This window comes from Gymnodraco acuticeps, unplaced genomic scaffold (assembly GCF_902827175.1).
Source record: "Gymnodraco acuticeps unplaced genomic scaffold, fGymAcu1.1, whole genome shotgun sequence".
NCBI classification, from domain to species: Eukaryota; Metazoa; Chordata; class Actinopteri; order Perciformes; family Bathydraconidae; genus Gymnodraco; species Gymnodraco acuticeps.
In genome coordinates, this window is record NW_022990565.1 from 1,964,668 (window position 1) to 1,984,704 (window position 20,037).

A 20,037-nucleotide genomic window follows, 5' to 3' on the forward strand; every position below is an offset into this window, starting at 1 on the left:
TTTTGTGAAACCAGTATCATGAATGATGGCTAATTAAATAGTTTGTGTCTTTGTCAGCTGTGTCTCTCTTTACTGAAACCATAAGTGTGCTCCTAAAAGTGCTTTCAGTCACTGCAGGTGACTTTTATAGGGCCCTATAATCAATGGCTGCTTGGAGGAAAGAACATTTACAGTAATTGAGTCTAATTATAAGCAGTGATATAAAATATGTGGTTTTCAATAAGCCAAAACACTTCCAAAATCATTTTCAAATCACAAGAACATTTGTTTTTAAGTAATCATACAGTGGTAAAAGGTCCCATAAGATCTCAACTTCAGTGGAAGAGAACAATATCTTATTTGCAGTGGAACATATATATAAATTAAATCTTAAACATATGTTAATATGTATACATATATATATGTGTTTGATTTGAATACAGCTTGTCATTTCATAGTGTTTTAAGATCAAAAGCTTACACTTTTTAGGTCTTAGTTTCTGGGTCTTACTAAAACCTCTGTGGAATTGAAGGAGGAAAATTAAATCAAAACCTCAATAAACAAAAACAAAACTACGATCAAACTATTATCGCCTGTCAGGGGAATTTTGCCTAGCGGCCAGGTAAAGGTTATCATTTGGTTAAACTGACTTTTGAATCAGATCTGCTGACAGAATGAAATGTTGAAATGTGTCAAATTAGCTAAAGTGTGGACACCTGCCCAGGTTGCCAGAGGGCGGAGTTCCCAAGCTGATTCCAATGACTTCATCAGTGCGATGATTGGTCAGCTCATGAAACGACACTTTAAAAGGACCACTGTCTTTGCAGTAGTCATGAATCTGAAATAATAGATTATTTTTGTATTTGCTGCACACCGCTTACAGACTGTTTGGTTTCAGTTTTACAACAAAAATGGGTTTTGGATTGTGTGTGAGGTAAGATATTCTTATTTTGGCAGATTTCTTATATGTATTCTACTTAACTGTTTTTGGTTGGCTCATGTTTAATTCCTCTTTTCTTAGAGTTCTTGTGATCTCACTCTTGACTTTTGGGCAGCAAGCAAAGGGTAAGGATTTATGGTTCACAAGCTGCACTTGAAATGTATAATTTTCCTCTAAGGCTGTCTTTTAAAAAATGTGTTCTCCTTTTAGCACTCAGCTACAGAAGTGGAGGCTCCAGTGGCATTACACCTCACTTTGATTTTTCAAGAAGCCTTAAACCCTCTTCCACTTCCAGTGATGATAGTTCAGCACAGCCTGAGAGGGTTTTGGGTAGTTATTCACCCTTTCATGCTGATGGGGCTTTATCTGAGACTCTGAAGCCAGCTGCTGCACCAAGTGCAGGAGGTTATAGTGGCTCTCATGGAAGGCAAGTAGGTGGTTACAGTCCTGAGGGAAGTGTTTCTAGTTACGGGCCAAGCCAACCAATAATTCGTAAGCCAAACCAACTACCTCAAGCTAACCCTAGTGCAAATGGTGTCCTTCCAAGCAAAGCTGCCCCGTGGGCTTTCCCTTTGCCCCATAATCCAAACTCTTTTCAGTCTGGTATTGCTTCAAGTTCTGCAATTGTGATGCACTCTGGTCCCTACTCCAAGCCCCAGAAGCCCAAAAACCGTCCAAAGCCCCAGCAGGCCGGCTACAACCCTAAGCCCCACCAGCCCAAACCTCAGCAGGCCGCCAACCCTTCAAATCCCCTGCAGTCTTGGTACCAGCCCAAACCCCAGCAGACCAAGCCCAACCAGCCCTCCTACCCTTCAAATCCTCAGCAGGCCAAGCCCTACCAGCCTTCATACCCTTCAAATCCTCAGCAGGCCAAGCCCTACCAGCCTTCATACCCTTCAAATCCTCAGCAGGCCAAGCCCTACCAGCCAGCCTACCCTTTGAATCCCCAGCGGGCTACCAACCCTTCAAGTCCCCTGCTGTCTAGGTACCAGCCAAAACCCCAGCAGCCTTCTTACCATTCAAATCCTCAACAGGCCAAGCCTCAGCAGACCGAACCCCTGCAAGGGGTGCTCCAAAGTAAAGCTGGCATGTGGTACTTTCCTTCCGAAGGAAGTGTTTCTTCTGACTCTAATGTGCAGGCCAAGCCCTACCAGCCAGCAAACCCTTTGAATCCCCAGCGGGCTACCAACCCTTCAAGTCCCCTGCAGTCTCGGTACCAACCCAAACCCCAGCATCCTGCCTACCCTTCAAATCCTCAGCAGGCCAAGCCCTACCGGCCTTCATACCCTTCGAATCCTCAGCAGGCCAAGCCCTACCAGCCTGCCGACCCTTCAAATCCCCTGCAGTCTAGGTACCGGCCAAAACCCCAGCAGCCTTCCTACCCTTCAAATCCTCAGCAGGCCAAGCCCTACCGGCCTTCATACCCTTCGAATCCTCAGCAGGCCAAGCCCTACCAGCCTGCCGACCCTTCAAATCCTCAGCAGGCCAAGCCCTACCGGCCTTCCTACCCTTCGAATCCCCAGCAGGCCAAGCCCTACCAGCCTGCATACCCTTCAAACCCTCAGCAGGCCAAACCCCTGCAATGGGTGCTCCAAAGTAAAGCTGGCATGTGGAACTTTCCTTCCCAAGGAAGTGTTGCTTCTGGCTCTAATGTGCAGCCCACTGACTCAAACTCGCACTTGAATCTTGACCCAAGTAGTTTGAGAGAAATTCCAATGCCATTCCCGTACCAGCCCAGGTGGCCGCAGCAACTGGTGCCAGTGTAGAACAGACATCATTGACCTTCCTAACTGTAAGTTGGTTTAACTTAAAGATTGCTACAATGAAGTAAGGGAAATGCTTTGCAAATGTTCTAAATTGTATTTTCTGTTCTCAGGTTCCTGAACTTGCCTGGAAGAAGTCTGAACTGGCATCAACTTTGAATTTAATAAAATACTTGGAACACACTCTCTTTGGATGTTATTTGAAACTTGACTTGTGTGCTGTGCTGTAGACAGTGCTGCACCCTTACTTCCTGAACATGTCCACAACCACTTGCTTGTTTCCTTTGAACTTCAGGTGTTTGTTTTCCTGGCTAGGTACAATAACATTGTGAACAGCAGCTCACAGTAATGTGTATGCAAATATATGTATTGACCAGCAAGTTTAAAAGACTTGACTAAGAATGTTCTTCACTTAACATTTGAAAGTTTGATGACTTAAAGGCTATGAGAACTTTCAAGGATGAGTGTCCAATATTATTTCAAAGTGTCAGACTCCTAATGAGGTTTATTGGACTACACATGACAAACTTGTATCACTTAAAACAACATCTTCAGAAACATTGCAGTTTATGCTTTATTCCATGCTGCTGAATTGATGTCATATAATGCATATGTTTGTATTTTGGGCCTAATGTGTATAGGTCCTGTTAGGCATGTGTGTAACTGTTAATCAAAAACAAACACTGAGAGAATTAAAAAGTATGCCTCCTTCTATAGAGTAAGACGGGTGAGCTGGAGGGCCCTGAGGTGGATGGATTTGTCAAAGATATGATGGAGCTGGTGAAGGTGCCCTTACATTCCCTTATATACAGAGCTGATACACAATGTTATTGATCAGATATCAGTCAGTGTAATTCATCAGGAGTCTTCTGACCTCTGTAACTCTTCCACCCCCCGACCCTCTCTGTAAGAGAATATTTTCATCTGATCTGTTTATAGAGTTTCTTATTGTTTTATAGAATCTGTGATACTGCAAACATCTGCTTGTAGTCAGTCAGAGACTCCTCTATAGGTTGAGGTCACAGGTCAAACGCTTCTCCTATGTCCGTGGGGGGTTGACCTGGCAGCATCTCTTTGAGACAAGCAGACCATTGTCTCGCATCGGCTATTGATTATACGCGGGCTTTCTGGGAGCCCGCCTCTCCTCGTGTTGGTTAGATGTTTTGTGGCTTTTGGGGCAGAGATTACCTTGGTGGAGCACAAGGACAGTGTGAAACTAGGATGATTTCCCGGCCGTATGTAATTGTCTGTCTCTCAATAAATATCAGTGTATCTACAGGTGAATCCAGTTTCCCTCATTTGATGATGCGCTCAACATTGCTGCAAAGAAGTTTTTACTTCACATTTTGGTGTCACGAACGGTTACCAACAAATCGTCGAGCTGGTGAGTGTAATTTCAAATCTATATTTTGACATTGCCTCGCCAGACTCTGTGATTGACGGTATAAAATTACCTGTGGAACAGATAGATGCAATATTTTTGGTTTCCTCTGTGTGTGTGCACGGCAAATATTCGGAGAGACCTTAAAGAGGGCATCAGTAATGTGGAACTTCGGTTTAAAAGCAATGTAAAGATTTGTACTGAAACGAATCGCCGAATTCTGGAGATTTCAACGGTTTAACTAGTTAAATCAACTCGCCTCAAAATCACCCTGTTGCTGCTGCAGGAAGAGGGTGTGGGTAATTCCCCTCCCCCCCCCCTGTGGGGAGCAGCAGAGGATAAACAAAGCACAGTGTCGTATCTTCTTAAATCGCACCATTATGAGTTTTGGAACTAAACAGAACTCTTATTAACGGGAAACGTGATACGAAATATTACGTCACGCTGTGTTTCATAAACTGAGGGGTTGTTGAATTTGGCTGTTGTTCAAATAAAGGGTACTGAATTCATTAAAAGTCTCTGCTCTCCGGATCGGGGAGGGCAGAGCACCACTAAATTAGCATAGTGGTTGTTGATTGAGAATAATGTGGTTATTACTCTTCAGCAGATTCCGTTCTTAGAATTAATTAAATTAATTAATATCTCTGCTCTCGGTCGGTTGAGCAGTTTTACCACTACATTTGCATAGTGGTTTTGATTGAGAATAAGGTAGTTTATTGCTCATCAACTGAATTAATGTTTAACAACACAGACTTGTATTTTCTGTTAATCACACCATAAGCTCAAGAACTAAATTGAGCTATTAAATGGGAAGGGTGGTGGCAGAATATTACATTCACACTGTGTTTAATAAACTTACGGATTATTGAATTGGATTTTGTTTAAAAAAAATAAAATAAAAAAAAATAAATAAATAAAAAAAACAATAAGTAAAAATAAGTACTGATATTTCCCTACCCCCGCTGAAGTTTCCCTAATTCGGATTAAAATTAAACTGGATGAGTTTAGCTGTCACCTGATATTTGTTGCGGGTTCATGTTTGTTTGTATAATTGTTTCGTGTTTGTTTGTATATGCCGTCTTGTGCATGTTTTTTAACAACTAATAATTAATCAGTCCACAGCCAAGGTAAAATGAATCTAAATTTCCGCAAAAGGAAAATAAATAGCAAAAAAAGCCTCTGTTTTACACCCGGGAACCTCAGAGGCATAACTGCGGGTCATCTGTCTGCTCAAATAGGTCAATGTTGTATTATTTGTTTCATTTATTCTTAATCTATGTATTGTATGGTAATAATGAAAATAAAATAACCTAATGTATTGAACACGTTCCGAAACAAAGCAGATAAGACAAGACTTAGACACAATGGTGATTGAACCTTTTTGCACGATTGATGCAAAATGAAAACTTTGTCATTATCTGTTTCCAACTGGCCACTGGAATCAGATAATGGATATGAGTTGAAGTTCAATTACAGTTTTAAATATAGTTCAACATCCTTTTCTATACTCTGCTTGGTGCTGCAGAAGAAGAAAATAAAATAAAACGCAAGACACGGGGTCAGAGACAGGCGTGACCTCTGGAAGGAGAAGATAATCTGAAGCAGACCACGGCGCGACCCATTGGGGGTTTTATGACCACAGCACAAAGAGGAACATCTAATTGCAGCAGTCAGTTTATAATTTTGCCAGTACTGTTGAGCATTTTCAAAATGTATTTTCATGCCTCTGTGCATGGCTTAGTCTTTCTATCAGTATAGCCACTGGTGTAAAGTAACTAAGTTCATAAACTTAACAAGTACTATACTTGGGCACAATTTTGAAATACTGGTACTTTATTTGAGTATCTAAAATGTTTTGCTGCTTTATTTTTCTACTCCACTACAGTTCAGTGGTAAATGGTGTACTTTTACTCCACTACATGTATTTAATACCTTTAGTTACTTTCAGATGTGGATGAATGATGTGAAATCTAATCAAGTGTTTAATCAGACTTTAGTTCCACCTGGAGTGAATCCACCAGCTACCGTATGCAGTATACAAAGTCATTCAAACTAGCTTCTCCTTTACCAGCTTTGAGAACACTTTCATGATCAATCATTATAAAACATATCATATATAGTATTCTGGAATAAACCAATCTGCACAACGACTACTTTTACTGTCGCTATTTTCACTATATTTTGATGACAATACTTTTATACTTTTACTTGAGTAACATTTTGAATGCAGTACTTTTACTGTAACTTAGTATTCCTACACTCTGGTACTTCTACTTGTACTCAAGAACAAGATCTGAGTACCTAAGCTAACGTTAGCCAGAAACCTTCCATTTTGACACAAAGAACAATGGGGTAATTTCAAAGTAATTCGAAGTAATTCACACAGCCTCTTCCCTATGGGAGGAGCAGCAGTTTCAGCTTCATTTAAATATGTCGCGTAGTTATAGATGGATTTATTGTTTCCTCTAAAAGAGAGAATGTGTATTTTATGTTAGTATTTCAAAAATCTCCTGGGGGAGAATCCCCCCAGACCCCCTGCGGGGGTTGGGTTTTCAGCATGTGAACTCTTTCACTTGTGAGGAAATGGCAGGATTGGCTCCAGGTCGCCTTTTTATTTACTACAAGACAAATGGTTTTTTTTTATTTTAATTTCATACAGTTCAATTTGGATTGAGACAGGGAAATATTCTAAACCTCACGCGTGGCGTTTCACTGACAAGGGGGCGATATAGCGTGTATGTAATTACATTTCAAATACTGATTTGAGCCCCACCACTGTATGGGTTAGCCCTACCATAGATTATCTAACACAAATACTCGGGAGCCGATAAGTCAATAAGTTGCTTTTCGCGACAGGCACACAATAAAACAGTGGAAACAAACATGTGTTTGACTTTCATTATTTAATGAAACTGTGTGCCCTTTATAGTCTGTGTCCAATATTGTGTATTTGTATATATATATTATATATATATATCCTAAATATATGCTAAGGTCCCGCTACGGACACGATAGCAGTCACTTCGTGCGCATGTGTGTAATTAAACCCATGATATCAAAATCTCACTCCAGCCAGGTACCCAAAGTTAGCAACCCTGTCCATACCCCAATAATATTTTATTGATGACAATTTTGCATCCCTGCCTGTTATCGTTTTCATCATGGAGCTAAAAAAAATGGTGTATTGATTACTGATCTGTGCAAGTCAAATTTGTTAACTGACTTTGGTTCTAATGTTAATGTTAATTTGATTTCAACCCATAAGTAATTATTTAAATTAACTCAACATTCCACATGATGGATTAGTGTTCCACATTTTTCCCACTAATTTGTTTATGATTAGGCCAATGGTAAAGAGAGACATTTATGACCCTGTGTCCTTTTTGTTAGCACGTGGTTCCATTTTGTCTAATGGCGTTGGACAGCTTCACTAAGAGTCACCCAGTTCTACCCTGCTACAGTCCGGCTGAGTGCAGTCACAGAGATGCTATGGCTGCTCTACATGACATTAATGGTTTGGTCCGAGAATGGACACCATTTCCTGCTCCCAGAGAGAATGACGCTCCTCACACTGAATAATACAGCCATTGACACTGTCTCACGTGGGTCTGCTCCCCCCCACCGAGCCATGAACTGGAAGCTGGAATTCTGAACACTTGGAACTGTCACACCAGCACCAACCCTTGGGTCAGTTAGATGAGACTAACGGCTTCACTTAGGGCATATGGGTCAGAAATATGACTCTCGTTACCACGGAGTGGGTTGTTTGTTTTTTTAAGGCTATTCATACTGCTATGCAGAGTGAAGAGCCCCTACTATTTTAACAAATACGCCTGATGTCAGGGGCCTCTTACTGTCTACTTCTGCATGTATTCACATTATATGGACCATGTTTACACCTGTTGAAACTAGGGCTGCACGGAACTCAGGCTACAATACAACCATTTTGTTCTGCTCTAACGATTCAATTTATAAATTCTACATCAAAATAGTTCGTTTTTATTGTTTCCAATGATAACGTCACCTTAAGTGGAGGAATGCAAACCTGTTTTAAAATGTAAGGTTTTGAATTTCTTTGACATTTCTCAGTAATGACACCCTCAGACGCCCACTATCATTTATGCCAGTGGTTCCCAAACTTTGTTGTGCCCAAGGCACACCAAAGGACAAAAAAAAAAAAATCTCAAGGCACACCTATTGTGAAAAGATAGCCCTGATAACACGTGTTATCACTCATATTATGTAAAGTATCTGTAAATGTGCATAATTATTTACTAATGCCAAATAAAATGTGACAAAGACAACTATATTACGAAATATTTCCGAAATTAATTTGAAACTTTATCAAATTAGGCTTCATCAAACCAGCAACACACTCATTTACACCAGACAGGTCACAAAATAGAAAATGAGGCAAAAGAAACTCAGCAGAAATTCAGCACAGACAACTGTCAATGCAAGGAAGCTGCATTGTCCATGGTCCGGAACTACAAATTATAAATGTATTACTTTAAAAAAAAATGTAATATATTACACTACTTCGTTACTATCTACATAAAGTAACTCGGTACTTTACTCGTTACTTTCCTCGCCGAGCACGTACAAACTGCGCATGCGTGAGTGGCAATAACTTTCCTTACCAGCAGGCGGCGGTAGTCAAGCCCCCAGGTCGTGCGCCGGACTCAGATGAAAATATTCGTGCTGGCCAAACGGCGGTACTACACTTCCGGTTTGGTTGCCAGGCCCGAAAACACTTTTCCCATTGACTTACATGGGGAAAGAGTGGTCTGTAACTCGTTGGATAATTTTTTTAACTAAATAAACTACCCAGTATGAACACTTGTATAGCCCTTATTAAAAAACATTCGTTCCTCAAGTTGTAAAACATTTGCTAATAACGTTATTCTGAGAGTTATTTCCCTCTGCATTATGAACGCGCATCTAATCCACGGGACCGCGCAGCCCGGCACGTTCATGTTACGTGTCCCGACCAATCAGAGCACACTGTGCTCACAGGGAGGGTGCTGGAGCCAGGCTCTGGCTGGAGCTTTTGGAGCTACAACGAGCGTTAAAGGCAGAGAGTGAAATTCAGTGAATACACGTAGTTTACAGAGATGCTGTATGAGGAACCAATGTGAGTTGCGTTTATCTTTACCCATGGATGCACAATGGGAACGGATCCATATCGTCTTACTGCCATCCCACGGAGCTGTAATAATGGATATATTGCACATGTTTGCTGTAATTCATTGTCATACTACATGGGCTGTATGATTGAATCTTGTACCGTAAATGTTGTATTAAATGGAGTTAATATTACCGATATCACTACATCATTACTAGCTAGCCGCTAGCTGCTAACTGCCGCCTCGTTCATATCAAATCCATGGCGGTAGTGTGTATTTGTCATTTAATACAGGCAACAACCGGAAGACAGAGAAGAAGAATAGACTGCGTGATATAAAAAATAATGGGCATACCTCCACCCCTCGATAGTTATCGCTGACTCAGCCATGTTTATGCAGCACTGCACGTGGAGATGTGGACGCGCAAGTCGCGCAGATTACGTACATAAACCTACAAAGTACTGATATAGTCAATTGAAAAATAAATGATTATTTTTGTGTAGTTGTATATTGAAAAAATAATGTATGGTTGTCACAAAATCCCACGGCACACCCGGACTTGCCTCACGGCACACCGTTTGGTAACGGTGGTAACTCAGATGCTTACATGGACTTGTATGTTTTTCCTTCATATCTAACAGAAATAAGAGAGAAAGAGATGGGAAAGTGAGTAAAGAGGGATAGGAAGGAGGAGAGATATTTGCGAGTTGCATACTCACTCTGAGTTTTCTCGATTAATAGCTTATATAGACAATACCATGCTTAAATAGACTCCTGAGTTATTATTTCATATGTGACAATATGTAAGAAAAGAGGGGAAGAGTCAAATTATATTGAGAAATTGAGAAATTGATTTCATATTGGAACATTCATTTCTCAAACCTATGTTTTATGGAAGAGGAAATGTACTTCTGATAAACTAATCCTTGATCAAACGGTAAATGGTGAATTAATATAACATTTAGAATCATTGAGAAAGGGTTATTCCACAGGGACTAGCTCACATTTAACTTAAAATAACATTTCTCTGCTTTGGACTGATGAGTATATGATTCTTGCATGTTAAATGACTAACACAAACCTTACATTTATAATGTGCATGTCTCAGGAAGGCTCCCAAATCATTCTGAGGGGGCCTATCCTATTTTTGTAATTGAATGATAATGTGCTAATCCATTACCTTGAGTTGTCTGCACTCAGGAAAACATCCCTATCAAGTGTTAACCCAATAACTAGGAGAGCTCTGAAGGCCAAGGGTCAGAGAGAGAGGATCACACTCTGCGGCTGCAGAGAGCAACTTATCCACGGGCAAGGAGGTTGTTCGAGATGAGAGGATTCTAATCTTCAACTTTCTGATGAGATAGGATGCTTCTTCATTTTCGCTCGCAGGACGAGCGATGGTTTCAGAGGTCGTCATACAAGGTTTTCATGTTTCTTGGAGGAGCAGATGTTTTCATAACCTCTCCCATCACAGGGGGGGGGGGCATCTGGATGTGCCACTTGGAATAGGCAGGTGCACTGCTCTCAAGCAGATAGCAGAAGGAATGCAGGCAGATGAGCCTCTGTTTCATTGGGAGATCATAAAGTGCTCACTGAATTGAGCCACAAAAGCAGAGCAATTGGGGGGGATTGAGATATGGCGCTCTGATGAAGAAGAGTTTTGAGCCAATCAGCACCTCAGTGCTAATCTACAGATAATTGAGTTATGGCGCTCTGATGAAGAAGAGTTTTGAGCCAATCAGCACCTCAGTGCTAATCTACAGTATCAGGATGCCTTTACACACCAGACATTCTGTGTCATAAAGAGAGGAGGAAAACATGTCTTCTAGCTCTCGTACAAAGATAACATTTGAATTGAATGACCAGATGATTACAGATGTACAATTAATGATTGTTTTTGTATTCCCAATGAACAGATATGTGTTAAATAGTGGTGATAAATATATTTTATCAGATTACACTTTCACACTAAACTAATTAATTAATTGATATTTTCAGATTTATAAGGTATTGGACAATAAGATATTTCTAATATTATAACAGACAATGTTACTATCCTTAATCATTACCAGGTAAGAACATTTTTTTTGATATTGATTACAGTTGATGCTCTGAATAAAGAACAGATGTTTTGATATTGATTACAGTTGATGCTCTGAATAAAGAACAGATGTTTTGATTTTTTCCTTTTCAGGTCGTTATACAATAAAATGTTTGATTCTTCAGATTGTTAAACATTTTGAGAATTGTTTAGTTTTCCCTTCAGATTTTGAAATGACATAATGATTGATAGTTGAAGTAATGTAATTAATTAAATATCATGCCTTACTCTTGAATAAAGCGTAATGAAGTAAACGTAAAGTAATGTTAAAGATTGAGGACACTGTAACTTTACAGATTACAGATTGATCGATTCATCACTGTGAATGTATACCTTAACTAGGAACCTTAGCTGGATCTCTCATGATTCTGATTTAATACCTCAATTGGATTTATTATAAATCCTAAATTCTAATTGTGTTTTAATAAGTAATTGCCTTAAAGTAAATCTTTGAGATGTAAGATGATTTAGAATTTGTGTTTGATGAATGAGATTAACTGAGTGATAAATGATAAAATATCTTATTTTTGAAACATATATTTTGCTATAATATTGTTGTATTTCATGTGTTTATTATTGTGCCTTTTGACAAAAGATGCCAAGCACTGAAGAGAGATGATTTTTATTATGATTGACTGTGTTCAATCAGGGTGATTGAAATGTTTTTCAATCTTGTTCTATTTTTAATGTAATGAATGTATCTGAGCCCACCCAACTCTGAAGACGCTTATTGATTTTAAGTATTGACTGAAATATTCTTAGACTAATGTTAATTGGTTATCAATAGATTGATAAAAAGAGTGAATCTGTAAGAGAATATTTTCATCTGATCTGTTTATAGAGTTTCTTATTGTTTTATAGAATCTGTGATACTGCAAACATCTGCTTGTAGTCAGTCAGAGACTCCTCTATAGGTTGAGGTCACAGGTCAAACGCTTCTCCTATGTCCGTGGGGGGTTGACCTGGCAGCATCTCTTTGAGACAAGCAGACCATTGTCTCGCATCGGCTATTGATTATACGCGGGCTTTCTGGGAGCCCGCCTCTCCCCGTGTTGGTTAGATGTTTTGTGGCTTTTGGGGCAGAGATTACCTTGGTGGAGCACAAGGACAGTGTGAAACTAGGATGAGTTCCCGGCCGTATGTAATTGTCTGTCTCTCAATAAATATCAGTGTATTGACAGGCGAATCCAGTTTCCCTCATTTGATGATGCGCTCAACATTGCTGCAAAGAAGTTTTTACTTCACACTCTCCTCCAGCCCAGCATCAGTGGCACAGACCTGGACAAGTTCAGGAAAGCTCTGATGGGTCACTGCGACATCAACGGAGACGGAAAGATCCAGAAGAACGAGCTGGCTCTCTGCCTCGGCCTCAAACTCAGCTTTTTCTTTCTTTCCTCTATCCTTCTTTCCATCTTCCTTCTCTCTATGTACAGTTCTAAATTATTTCCTTTTTCAATTTAAATGTGTATATTTTACTATACTCTTTTACTCCAGTCTAAATCATTACTTCTACCTCCCTATTTTAGCAGTATCGCCTCAATTAGTGGCTCTCAGTTGGTGTTTTAAGAATGATGTATCTACATGTGTTATGCTCATATATATAATATGTTATATATTGCTATAATATTTATATTAAAATATCTAGCAATTGAAATAATGGTAAATGTTGGGACATAGAAATAGTTTATTTTCTTTGTAATGTAAAAAATAATGAAACATTGTTTGAATTACATTTTTTGTGAAACCAGTATCATGAATGATGGCTAATAAAATAGTTTGTGTCTTTGTCAGCTGTGTCTCTCTTTACTGAAACCATAAGTGTGCTCCTAAAAGTGCTTTCAGTCACTGCAGGTGACTTTTATAGGGCCCTATAATCAATGGCTGCTTGGAGGAAAGAACATTTACAGTAATTGAGTCTAATTATAAGCAGTGATATAAAATATGTGGTTTTCAATAAGCCAAAACACTTCCAAAATCATTTTCAAATCACAAGAACATTTGTTTTTAAGTAATCATACAGTGGTAAAAGGTCCCATAAGATCTCAACTTCAGTGGAAGAGAACAATATCTTATTTGCAGTGGAACATATATATAAATTAAATCTTAAACATATGTTAATATGTATACATATATATATATGTGTTTGATTTGAATACAGCTTGTCATTTCATAGTGTTTTAAGATCAAAAGCTTACACTTTTTAGGTCTTAGTTTCTGGGTCTTACTAAAACCTCTGTGGAATTGAAGGAGGAAAATTAAATCAAAACCTCAATAAACAAAAACAAAACTACGATCAAACTATTATCGCCTGTCAGGGGAATTTTGCCTAGCGGCCAGGTAAAGGTTATCATTTGGTTAAACTGACTTTTGAATCAGATCTGCTGACAGAATGAAATGTTGAAATGTGTCAAATTAGCTAAAGTGTGGACACCTGCCCAGGTTGCCAGAGGGCGGAGTTCCCAAGCTGATTCCAATGACTTCATCAGTGCGATGATTGGTCAGCTCATGAAACGACACTTTAAAAGGACCACTGTCTTTGCAGCAGTCATGAATCTGAAATAATAGATTATTTTTGTATTTGCTGCACACCGCTTACAGACTGTTTGGTTTCAGTTTTACAACAAAAATGGGTTTTGGATTGTGTGTGAGGTAAGATATTCTTATTTTGGCAGATTTCTTATATTTATTCTACTTAACTGTTTTTGGTTGGCTCATGTTTAATTCCTCTTTTCTTAGAGTTCTTGTGATCTCACTCTTGACTTTTGGGCAGCAAGCAAAGGGTAAGGATTTATGGTTCACAAGCTGCAATTGAAATGTATAATTTTCCTCTAAGGCTGTCTTTTAAAAAATGTGTTCTCCTTTTAGCACTCAGCTACAGAAGTGGAGGCTCCAGTGGCATTACACCTCACTTTGATTTTTCAAGAAGCCTTAAACCCTCTTCCACTTCCAGTGATGATAGTTCAGCACAGCCTGAGAGGGTTTTGGGTAGTTATTCACCCTTTCATGCTGATGGGGCTTTATCTGAGACTCTGAAGCCAGCTGCTGCACCAAGTGCAGGAGGTTATAGTGGCTCTCATGGAAGGCAAGTAGGTGGTTACAGTCCTGAGGGAAGTGTTTCTAGTTACGGGCCAAGCCAACCAATAATTCGTAAGCCAAACCAACTACCTCAAGCTAACCCTAGTGCAAATGGTGTCCTTCCAAGCAAAGCTGCCCCATGGGCTTTCCCTTTGCCCCATAATCCAAACTCTTTTCAGTCTGGTATTGCTTCAAGTTCTGCAATTGTGATGCACTCTGGTCCCCTACTCCAAGCCCCAGAAGCCCAAAAAACCGTCCAAAGCCCCAGCAGGCCGGCTACAACCCTAAGCCCCACCAGCCCAAACCTCAGCAGGCCGCCAACCCTTCAAATCCCCTGCAGTCTTGGTACCAGCCCAAACCCCAGCAGACCAAGCCCAACCAGCCCTCCTACCCTTCAAATCCTCAGCAGGCCAAGCCCTACCAGCCTTCATACCCTTCAAATCCTCAGCAGGCCAAGCCCTACCAGCCTTCATACCCTTCAAATCCTCAGCAGGCCAAGCCCTACCAGCCAGCCTACCCTTTGAATCCCCAGCGGGCTACCAACCCTTCAAGTCCCCCTGCTGTCTAGGTACCAGCCAAAACCCCAGCAGCCTTCTTACCATTCAAATCCTCAACAGGCCAAGCCTCAGCAGACCGAACCCCTGCAAGGGGTGCTCCAAAGTAAAGCTGGCATGTGGTACTTTCCTTCCGAAGGAAGTGTTTCTTCTGACTCTAATGTGCAGGCCAAGCCCTACCAGCCAGCAAACCCTTTGAATCCCCAGCGGGCTACCAACCCTTCAAGTCCCCTGCAGTCTCGGTACCAACCCAAACCCCAGCATCCTGCCTACCCTTCAAATCCTCAGCAGGCCAAGCCCTACCGGCCTTCATACCCTTCGAATCCTCAGCAGGCCAAGCCCTACCAGCCTGCCGACCCTTCAAAATCCCCTGCAGTCTAGGTACCGGCCAAAACCCCAGCAGCCTTCCTACCCTTCAAATCCTCAGCAGGCCAAAGCCCTACCGGCCTTCCTACCCTTCGAATCCCCAGCAGGCCAAGCCCTACCAGCCCGCATACCCTTCAAACCCTCAGCAGGCCAAACCCCTGCAATGGGTGCTCCAAAGTAAAGCTGGCATGTGGAACTTTCCTTCCCAAGGAAGTGTTGCTTCTGGCTCTAATGTGCAGCCCACTGACTCAAACTCGCACTTGAATCTTGACCCAAGTAGTTTGAGAGAAATTCCAATGCCATTCCCGTACCAGCCCAGGTGGCCGCAGCAACTGGTGCCAGTGTAGAACAGACATCATTGACCTTCCTAACTGTAAGTTGGTTTAACTTAAAGATTGCTACAATGAAGTAAGGGAAATGCTTTGCAAATGTTCTAAATTGTATTTTCTGTTCTCAGGTTCCTGAACTTGCCTGGAAGAAGTCTGAACTGGCATCAACTTTGAATTTAATAAAATACTTGGAACACACTCTCTTTGGATGTTATTTGAAACTTGACTTGTGTGCTGTGCTGTAGACAGTGCTGCACCCTTACTTCCTGAACATGTCCACAACCACTTGCTTGTTTCCTTTGAACTTCAGGGGTTTGTTTTCCTGGCTAGGTACAATAACATTGTGAACAGCAGCTCACAGTAATGTGTATGCAAATATATGTATTGACCAGCAAGTTTAAAAGACTTGACTAAGAATGTTCTTCACTTAACATTTGAAAGTTTGATGACTTAAAGGCTATGAGAACTTTCAAGGATGAGTGTCCAATATTATTTCAAAGTGTCAGACTCCTAATGAGGTTTATTGGACTACACATGACAAACTTGTATCACTTAAAACAACATCTTCAGAAACATTGCAGTTTATGCTTTATTCCATGCTGCTGAATTGATGTCATATAATGCATATGTTTGTATTTCGGGCCTAATGTGTATAGGTCCTGTTAGGCATGTGTGTAACTGTTAATCAAAAACAAACACTGAGAGAATTAAAAAGTATGCCTCCTTCTATAGAGTAAGACGGGTGAGCTGGAGGGCCCTGAGGTGGATGGATTTGTCAAAGATATGATGGAGCTGGTGAAGGTGCCCTTACATTCCCTTATATACAGAGCTGATACACAATGTTATTGATCAGATATCAGTCAGTGTCATTCATCAGGAGTCTTCTGACCTCTCTGTAACTCTTCCACCCCCCGACCCTCTCCTCCAGCCCAGCATCAGTGGCACAGACCTGGACAAGTTCAGGAAAGCTCTGATGGGTCACTGCGACATCAACGGAGACGGAAAGATCCAGAAGAACGAGCTGGCTCTCTGCCTCGGCCTCAAACTCAGCTTTTTCTTTCTTTCCTCTATCCTTCTTTCCATCTTCCTTCTCTCTATGTACAGTTCTAAATTATTTCCTTTTTCAATTTAAATGTGTATATTTTACTATACTCTTTACTCCAGTCTAAATCATTACTTCTACCTCCCTATTTTAGCAGTATCGCCTCAATTAGTGGCTCTCAGTTGGTGTTTTAAGAATGATGTATCTACATGTGTTATGCTCATATATATAATATGTTATATATTGCTATAATATTTATATTAAAATATCTAGCAATTGAAATAATGGTAAATGTTGGGACATAGAAATAGTTTATTTTCTTTGTAATGTAAAAAATAATGAAACATTGTTTGAATTACATTTTTTGTGAAACCAGTATCATGAATGATGGCTAATAAAATAGTTTGTGTCTTTGTCAGCTGTGTCTCTCTTTACTGAAAACCATAAGTGTGCTCCTAAAAGTGCTTTCAGTCACTGCAGGTGACTTTTATAGGGCCCTATAATCAATGGCTGCTTGGAGGAAAGAACATTTACAGTAATTGAGTCTAATTATAAGCAGTGATATAAAATATGTGGTTTTCAATAAGCCAAAACACTTCCAAAATCATTTTCAAATCACAAGAACATTTGTTTGTAAGTAATCATACAGTGGTAAAAGGTCCCATAAGATCTCAACTTCAGTGGAAGAGAACAATATCTTATTTGCAGTGGAACATATATATAAATTAAATCTTAAACATATGTTAATATGTATACATATATATATATGTGTTTGATTTGAATACAGCTTGTCATTTCATAGTGTTTTAAGATCAAAAGCTTACACTTTTTAGGTCTTAGTTTCTGGGTCTTACTAAAACCTCTGTGGAATTGAAGGAGGAAAATTAAATCAAAACCTCAATAAACAAAAACAAAACTACGATCAAACTATTATCGCCTGTCAGGGGAATTTTGCCTAGCGGCCAGGTAAAGGTTATCATTTGGTTAAACTGACTTTTGAATCAGATCTGCTGACAGAATGAAATGTTGAATGTGTCAAATTAGCTAAAGTGTGGACACCTGCCCAGGTTGCCAGAGGGCGGAGTTCCCAAGCTGATTCCAATGACTTCATCAGTGCGATGATTGGTCAGCTCATGAAACGACACTTTAAAAGGACCACTGTCTTTGCAGCAGTCATGAATCTGAAATAATAGATTATTTTTGTATTTGCTGCACACCGCTTACAGACTGTTTGGTTTCAGTTTTACAACAAAAATGGGTTTTGGATTGTGTGTGAGGTAAGATATTCTTATTTTGGCAGATTTCTTATATTTATTCTACTTAACTGTTTTTGGTTGGCTCATGTTTAATTCCTCTTTTCTTAGAGTTCTTGTGATCTCACTCTTGATTTTTGGGCAGCAAGCAAAGGGTAAGGATTTATGGTTCACAAGCTGCAATTGAAATGTATAATTTTCCTCTAAGGCTGTCTTTTAAAAAATGTGTTCTCCTTTTAGCACTCAGCTACAGAAGTGGAGGCTCCAGTGGCATTACACCTCACTTTGATTTTTCAAGAAGCCTTAAACCCGCTTCCACTTCCAGTGATGATAGTTCAGCACAGCCTGAGAGGGTTTGGGTAGTTATTCACCCTTTCATGCTGATGGGGCTTTATCTGAGACTCTGAAGCCAGCTGCTGCACCAAGTGCAGGAGGTTATAGTGGCTCTCATGGAAGGCAAGTAGGTTGGTTACAGTCCTGAGGGAAGTGTTTCTAGTTACGGGCCAAGCCAACCAATAATTCGTAAGCCAAACCAACTACCTCAAGCTAACCCTAGTGCAAATGGTGTCCTTCCAAGCAAAGCTGCCCCGTGGGCTTTCCCTTTGCCCCATAATCCAAACTCTTTTCAATCTGGTATTGCTTCAAGTTCTGCAATTGTGATGCACTCTGGTCCCTACTCAAGCCCCAGAAGCCCAAAAACCTTCCAAAGCCCCAGCAGGCCGGCTACAACCCTAAGCCCCACCAGCCCAAACCTCAGCAGGCCGCCAACCCTTCAAATCCCCTGCAGTCTTGGTACCAGCCCAAACCCCAGCAGACCAAGCCCAACCAGCCCTCCTACCCTTCAAATCCTCAGCAGGCCAAGCCCTACCAGCCTTCAAATCCTCAGCAGGCCAAGCCCTACCAGCCTTCATACCCTTCAAATCCTCAGCAGGCCAAGCCCTACCAGCCAGCCTACCCTTTGAATCCCCAGCGGGCTACCAACCCTTCAAGTCCCCTGCTGTCTAGGTACCAGCCAAAACCCCAGCAGCCTTCTTACCATTCAAATCCTCAACAGGCAAGCCTCAGCAACCGAACCCCTGCAAGGGGTGCTCCAAAGTAAAGCTGGCATGTGGTACTTTCCTTCCGAAGGAAGTGTTTCTTCTGACTCTAATGTGCAGGCCAAGCCCTACCAGCCAGCAAACCCTTTGAAATCCCCAGCGGGCTACCAACCCTTCAAGTCCCCTGCAGTCTCGGTACCAACCCAAACCCCAGCATCCTGCCTACCCTTCAAATCCTCAGCAGGCCAAGCCCTACCGGCCTTCATACCCTTCGAATCCTCAGCAGGCCAAGCCCTACCAGCCTGCCGACCCTTCAAATCCCCTGGCAGTCTAGGTACCCGGCCAAAACCCCAGCAGCCTTCCTACCTTCAAATCCTCAGCATGCCAGCCCCTACCGCCTCCTACCCTTCGAAATCCTCTAGCAGGCCAAGCCCTACCAGGCCCTCATACCCTTCAAACCCTTCAGCAGGCAAACCCCTGCAATGGGTGTGCTCCAAAGTAAAAGCTGGGCATGTGGAAACTTTCCTTCCCAAGGAAGTGGTTGCTTCTGGCTCTAATGTGCAGCCCACTGACTCAAACTCGCACTTTGATCTGGCACCCAAGTAGTTTTGAGAGTAATTCCAAATGCCATTCCCGTACCAGCCCAGGTGGCCGCATGCAACTGGTGCCAGTGTAGAACCAGACCTCATTGACCTTCCTAACTGTAGTTGGGATTAACTTAAAGACTTGCTTACAATGAAGTAATGGGAAATGCTTTGCAAATGTTCTAAATTGTATTTTCTGTTCTCAGGTTCCCTGAACTGTGCCTGGAAGAAGTCTGAACTGGCATCAACTTTGAATTTAATAAAATACTTGGAACACACTCTCTTTGGATGTTATTTGAAACTTGACTTGTGTGCTGTGCTGTAGACAGTGCTGCACCCTTACTTCCTGAACATGTCCACAACCACTTGCTTGTTTCCTTTGAACTTCAGGGGTTTGTTTTCCTGGCTAGGTACAATAACATTGTGAACAGCAGCTCACAGTAATGTGTATGCAAATATATGTATTGACCAGCAAGTTTAAAAGACTTGACTAAGAATGTTCTTCAC

The 20,037-nt window shown here is 41.0% G+C and overlaps 2 protein-coding genes and 2 long non-coding RNA genes across 5 annotated transcripts; all 4 read left to right on the forward strand.

The window, feature by feature from the left end:
• The first annotated feature begins 824 nt into the window (after positions 1-824).
• LOC117553709 (sporozoite surface protein 2-like) lies at positions 825-15,813 on the forward strand. 2 transcript variants are annotated; one of them, XM_034227751.1, is made up of 5 exons: positions 825-913; positions 1,001-1,044; positions 1,130-2,291; positions 15,365-15,658; positions 15,743-15,813. In XM_034227751.1, the coding sequence occupies exons 1-4, from the start codon at positions 891-893 to the stop codon at positions 15,630-15,632; spliced, it is 1,497 nt and encodes a 498-aa protein (XP_034083642.1). In that variant the 5' UTR covers positions 825-890; the 3' UTR covers positions 15,633-15,658; positions 15,743-15,813. The 2 variants fall into 2 exon arrangements, with proteins under 2 accessions (XP_034083642.1, XP_034083641.1); XM_034227750.1 differs by lacking the exons at positions 15,365-15,658; positions 15,743-15,813 and adding an exon at positions 2,796-2,866 and having other exon boundaries at positions 1,130-2,711.
• Positions 13,524-14,514, forward strand: LOC117553711. The gene is made up of 3 exons (XR_004570190.1): positions 13,524-13,939; positions 14,027-14,070; positions 14,156-14,514. It is a non-coding gene; the product is annotated as an uncharacterized LOC117553711 (long non-coding RNA).
• Positions 15,814-17,804: 1,991 nt separating the features above from the next.
• LOC117553710 lies at positions 17,805-18,266 on the forward strand. The gene is made up of 3 exons (XR_004570189.1): positions 17,805-17,933; positions 18,021-18,064; positions 18,150-18,266. It is a non-coding gene; the product is annotated as an uncharacterized LOC117553710 (long non-coding RNA).
• A 204-nt stretch (positions 18,267-18,470) lies between these two features.
• On the forward strand, positions 18,471-19,552 carry LOC117553728 (extensin-like). The gene is made up of 3 exons (XM_034227777.1): positions 18,471-18,485; positions 18,592-18,963; positions 19,067-19,552. Exons 1-3 carry the CDS (start codon positions 18,471-18,473, stop codon positions 19,550-19,552), a joined length of 873 nt encoding a protein of 290 aa, XP_034083668.1.
• Positions 19,553-20,037: the final 485 nt, after the last annotated feature.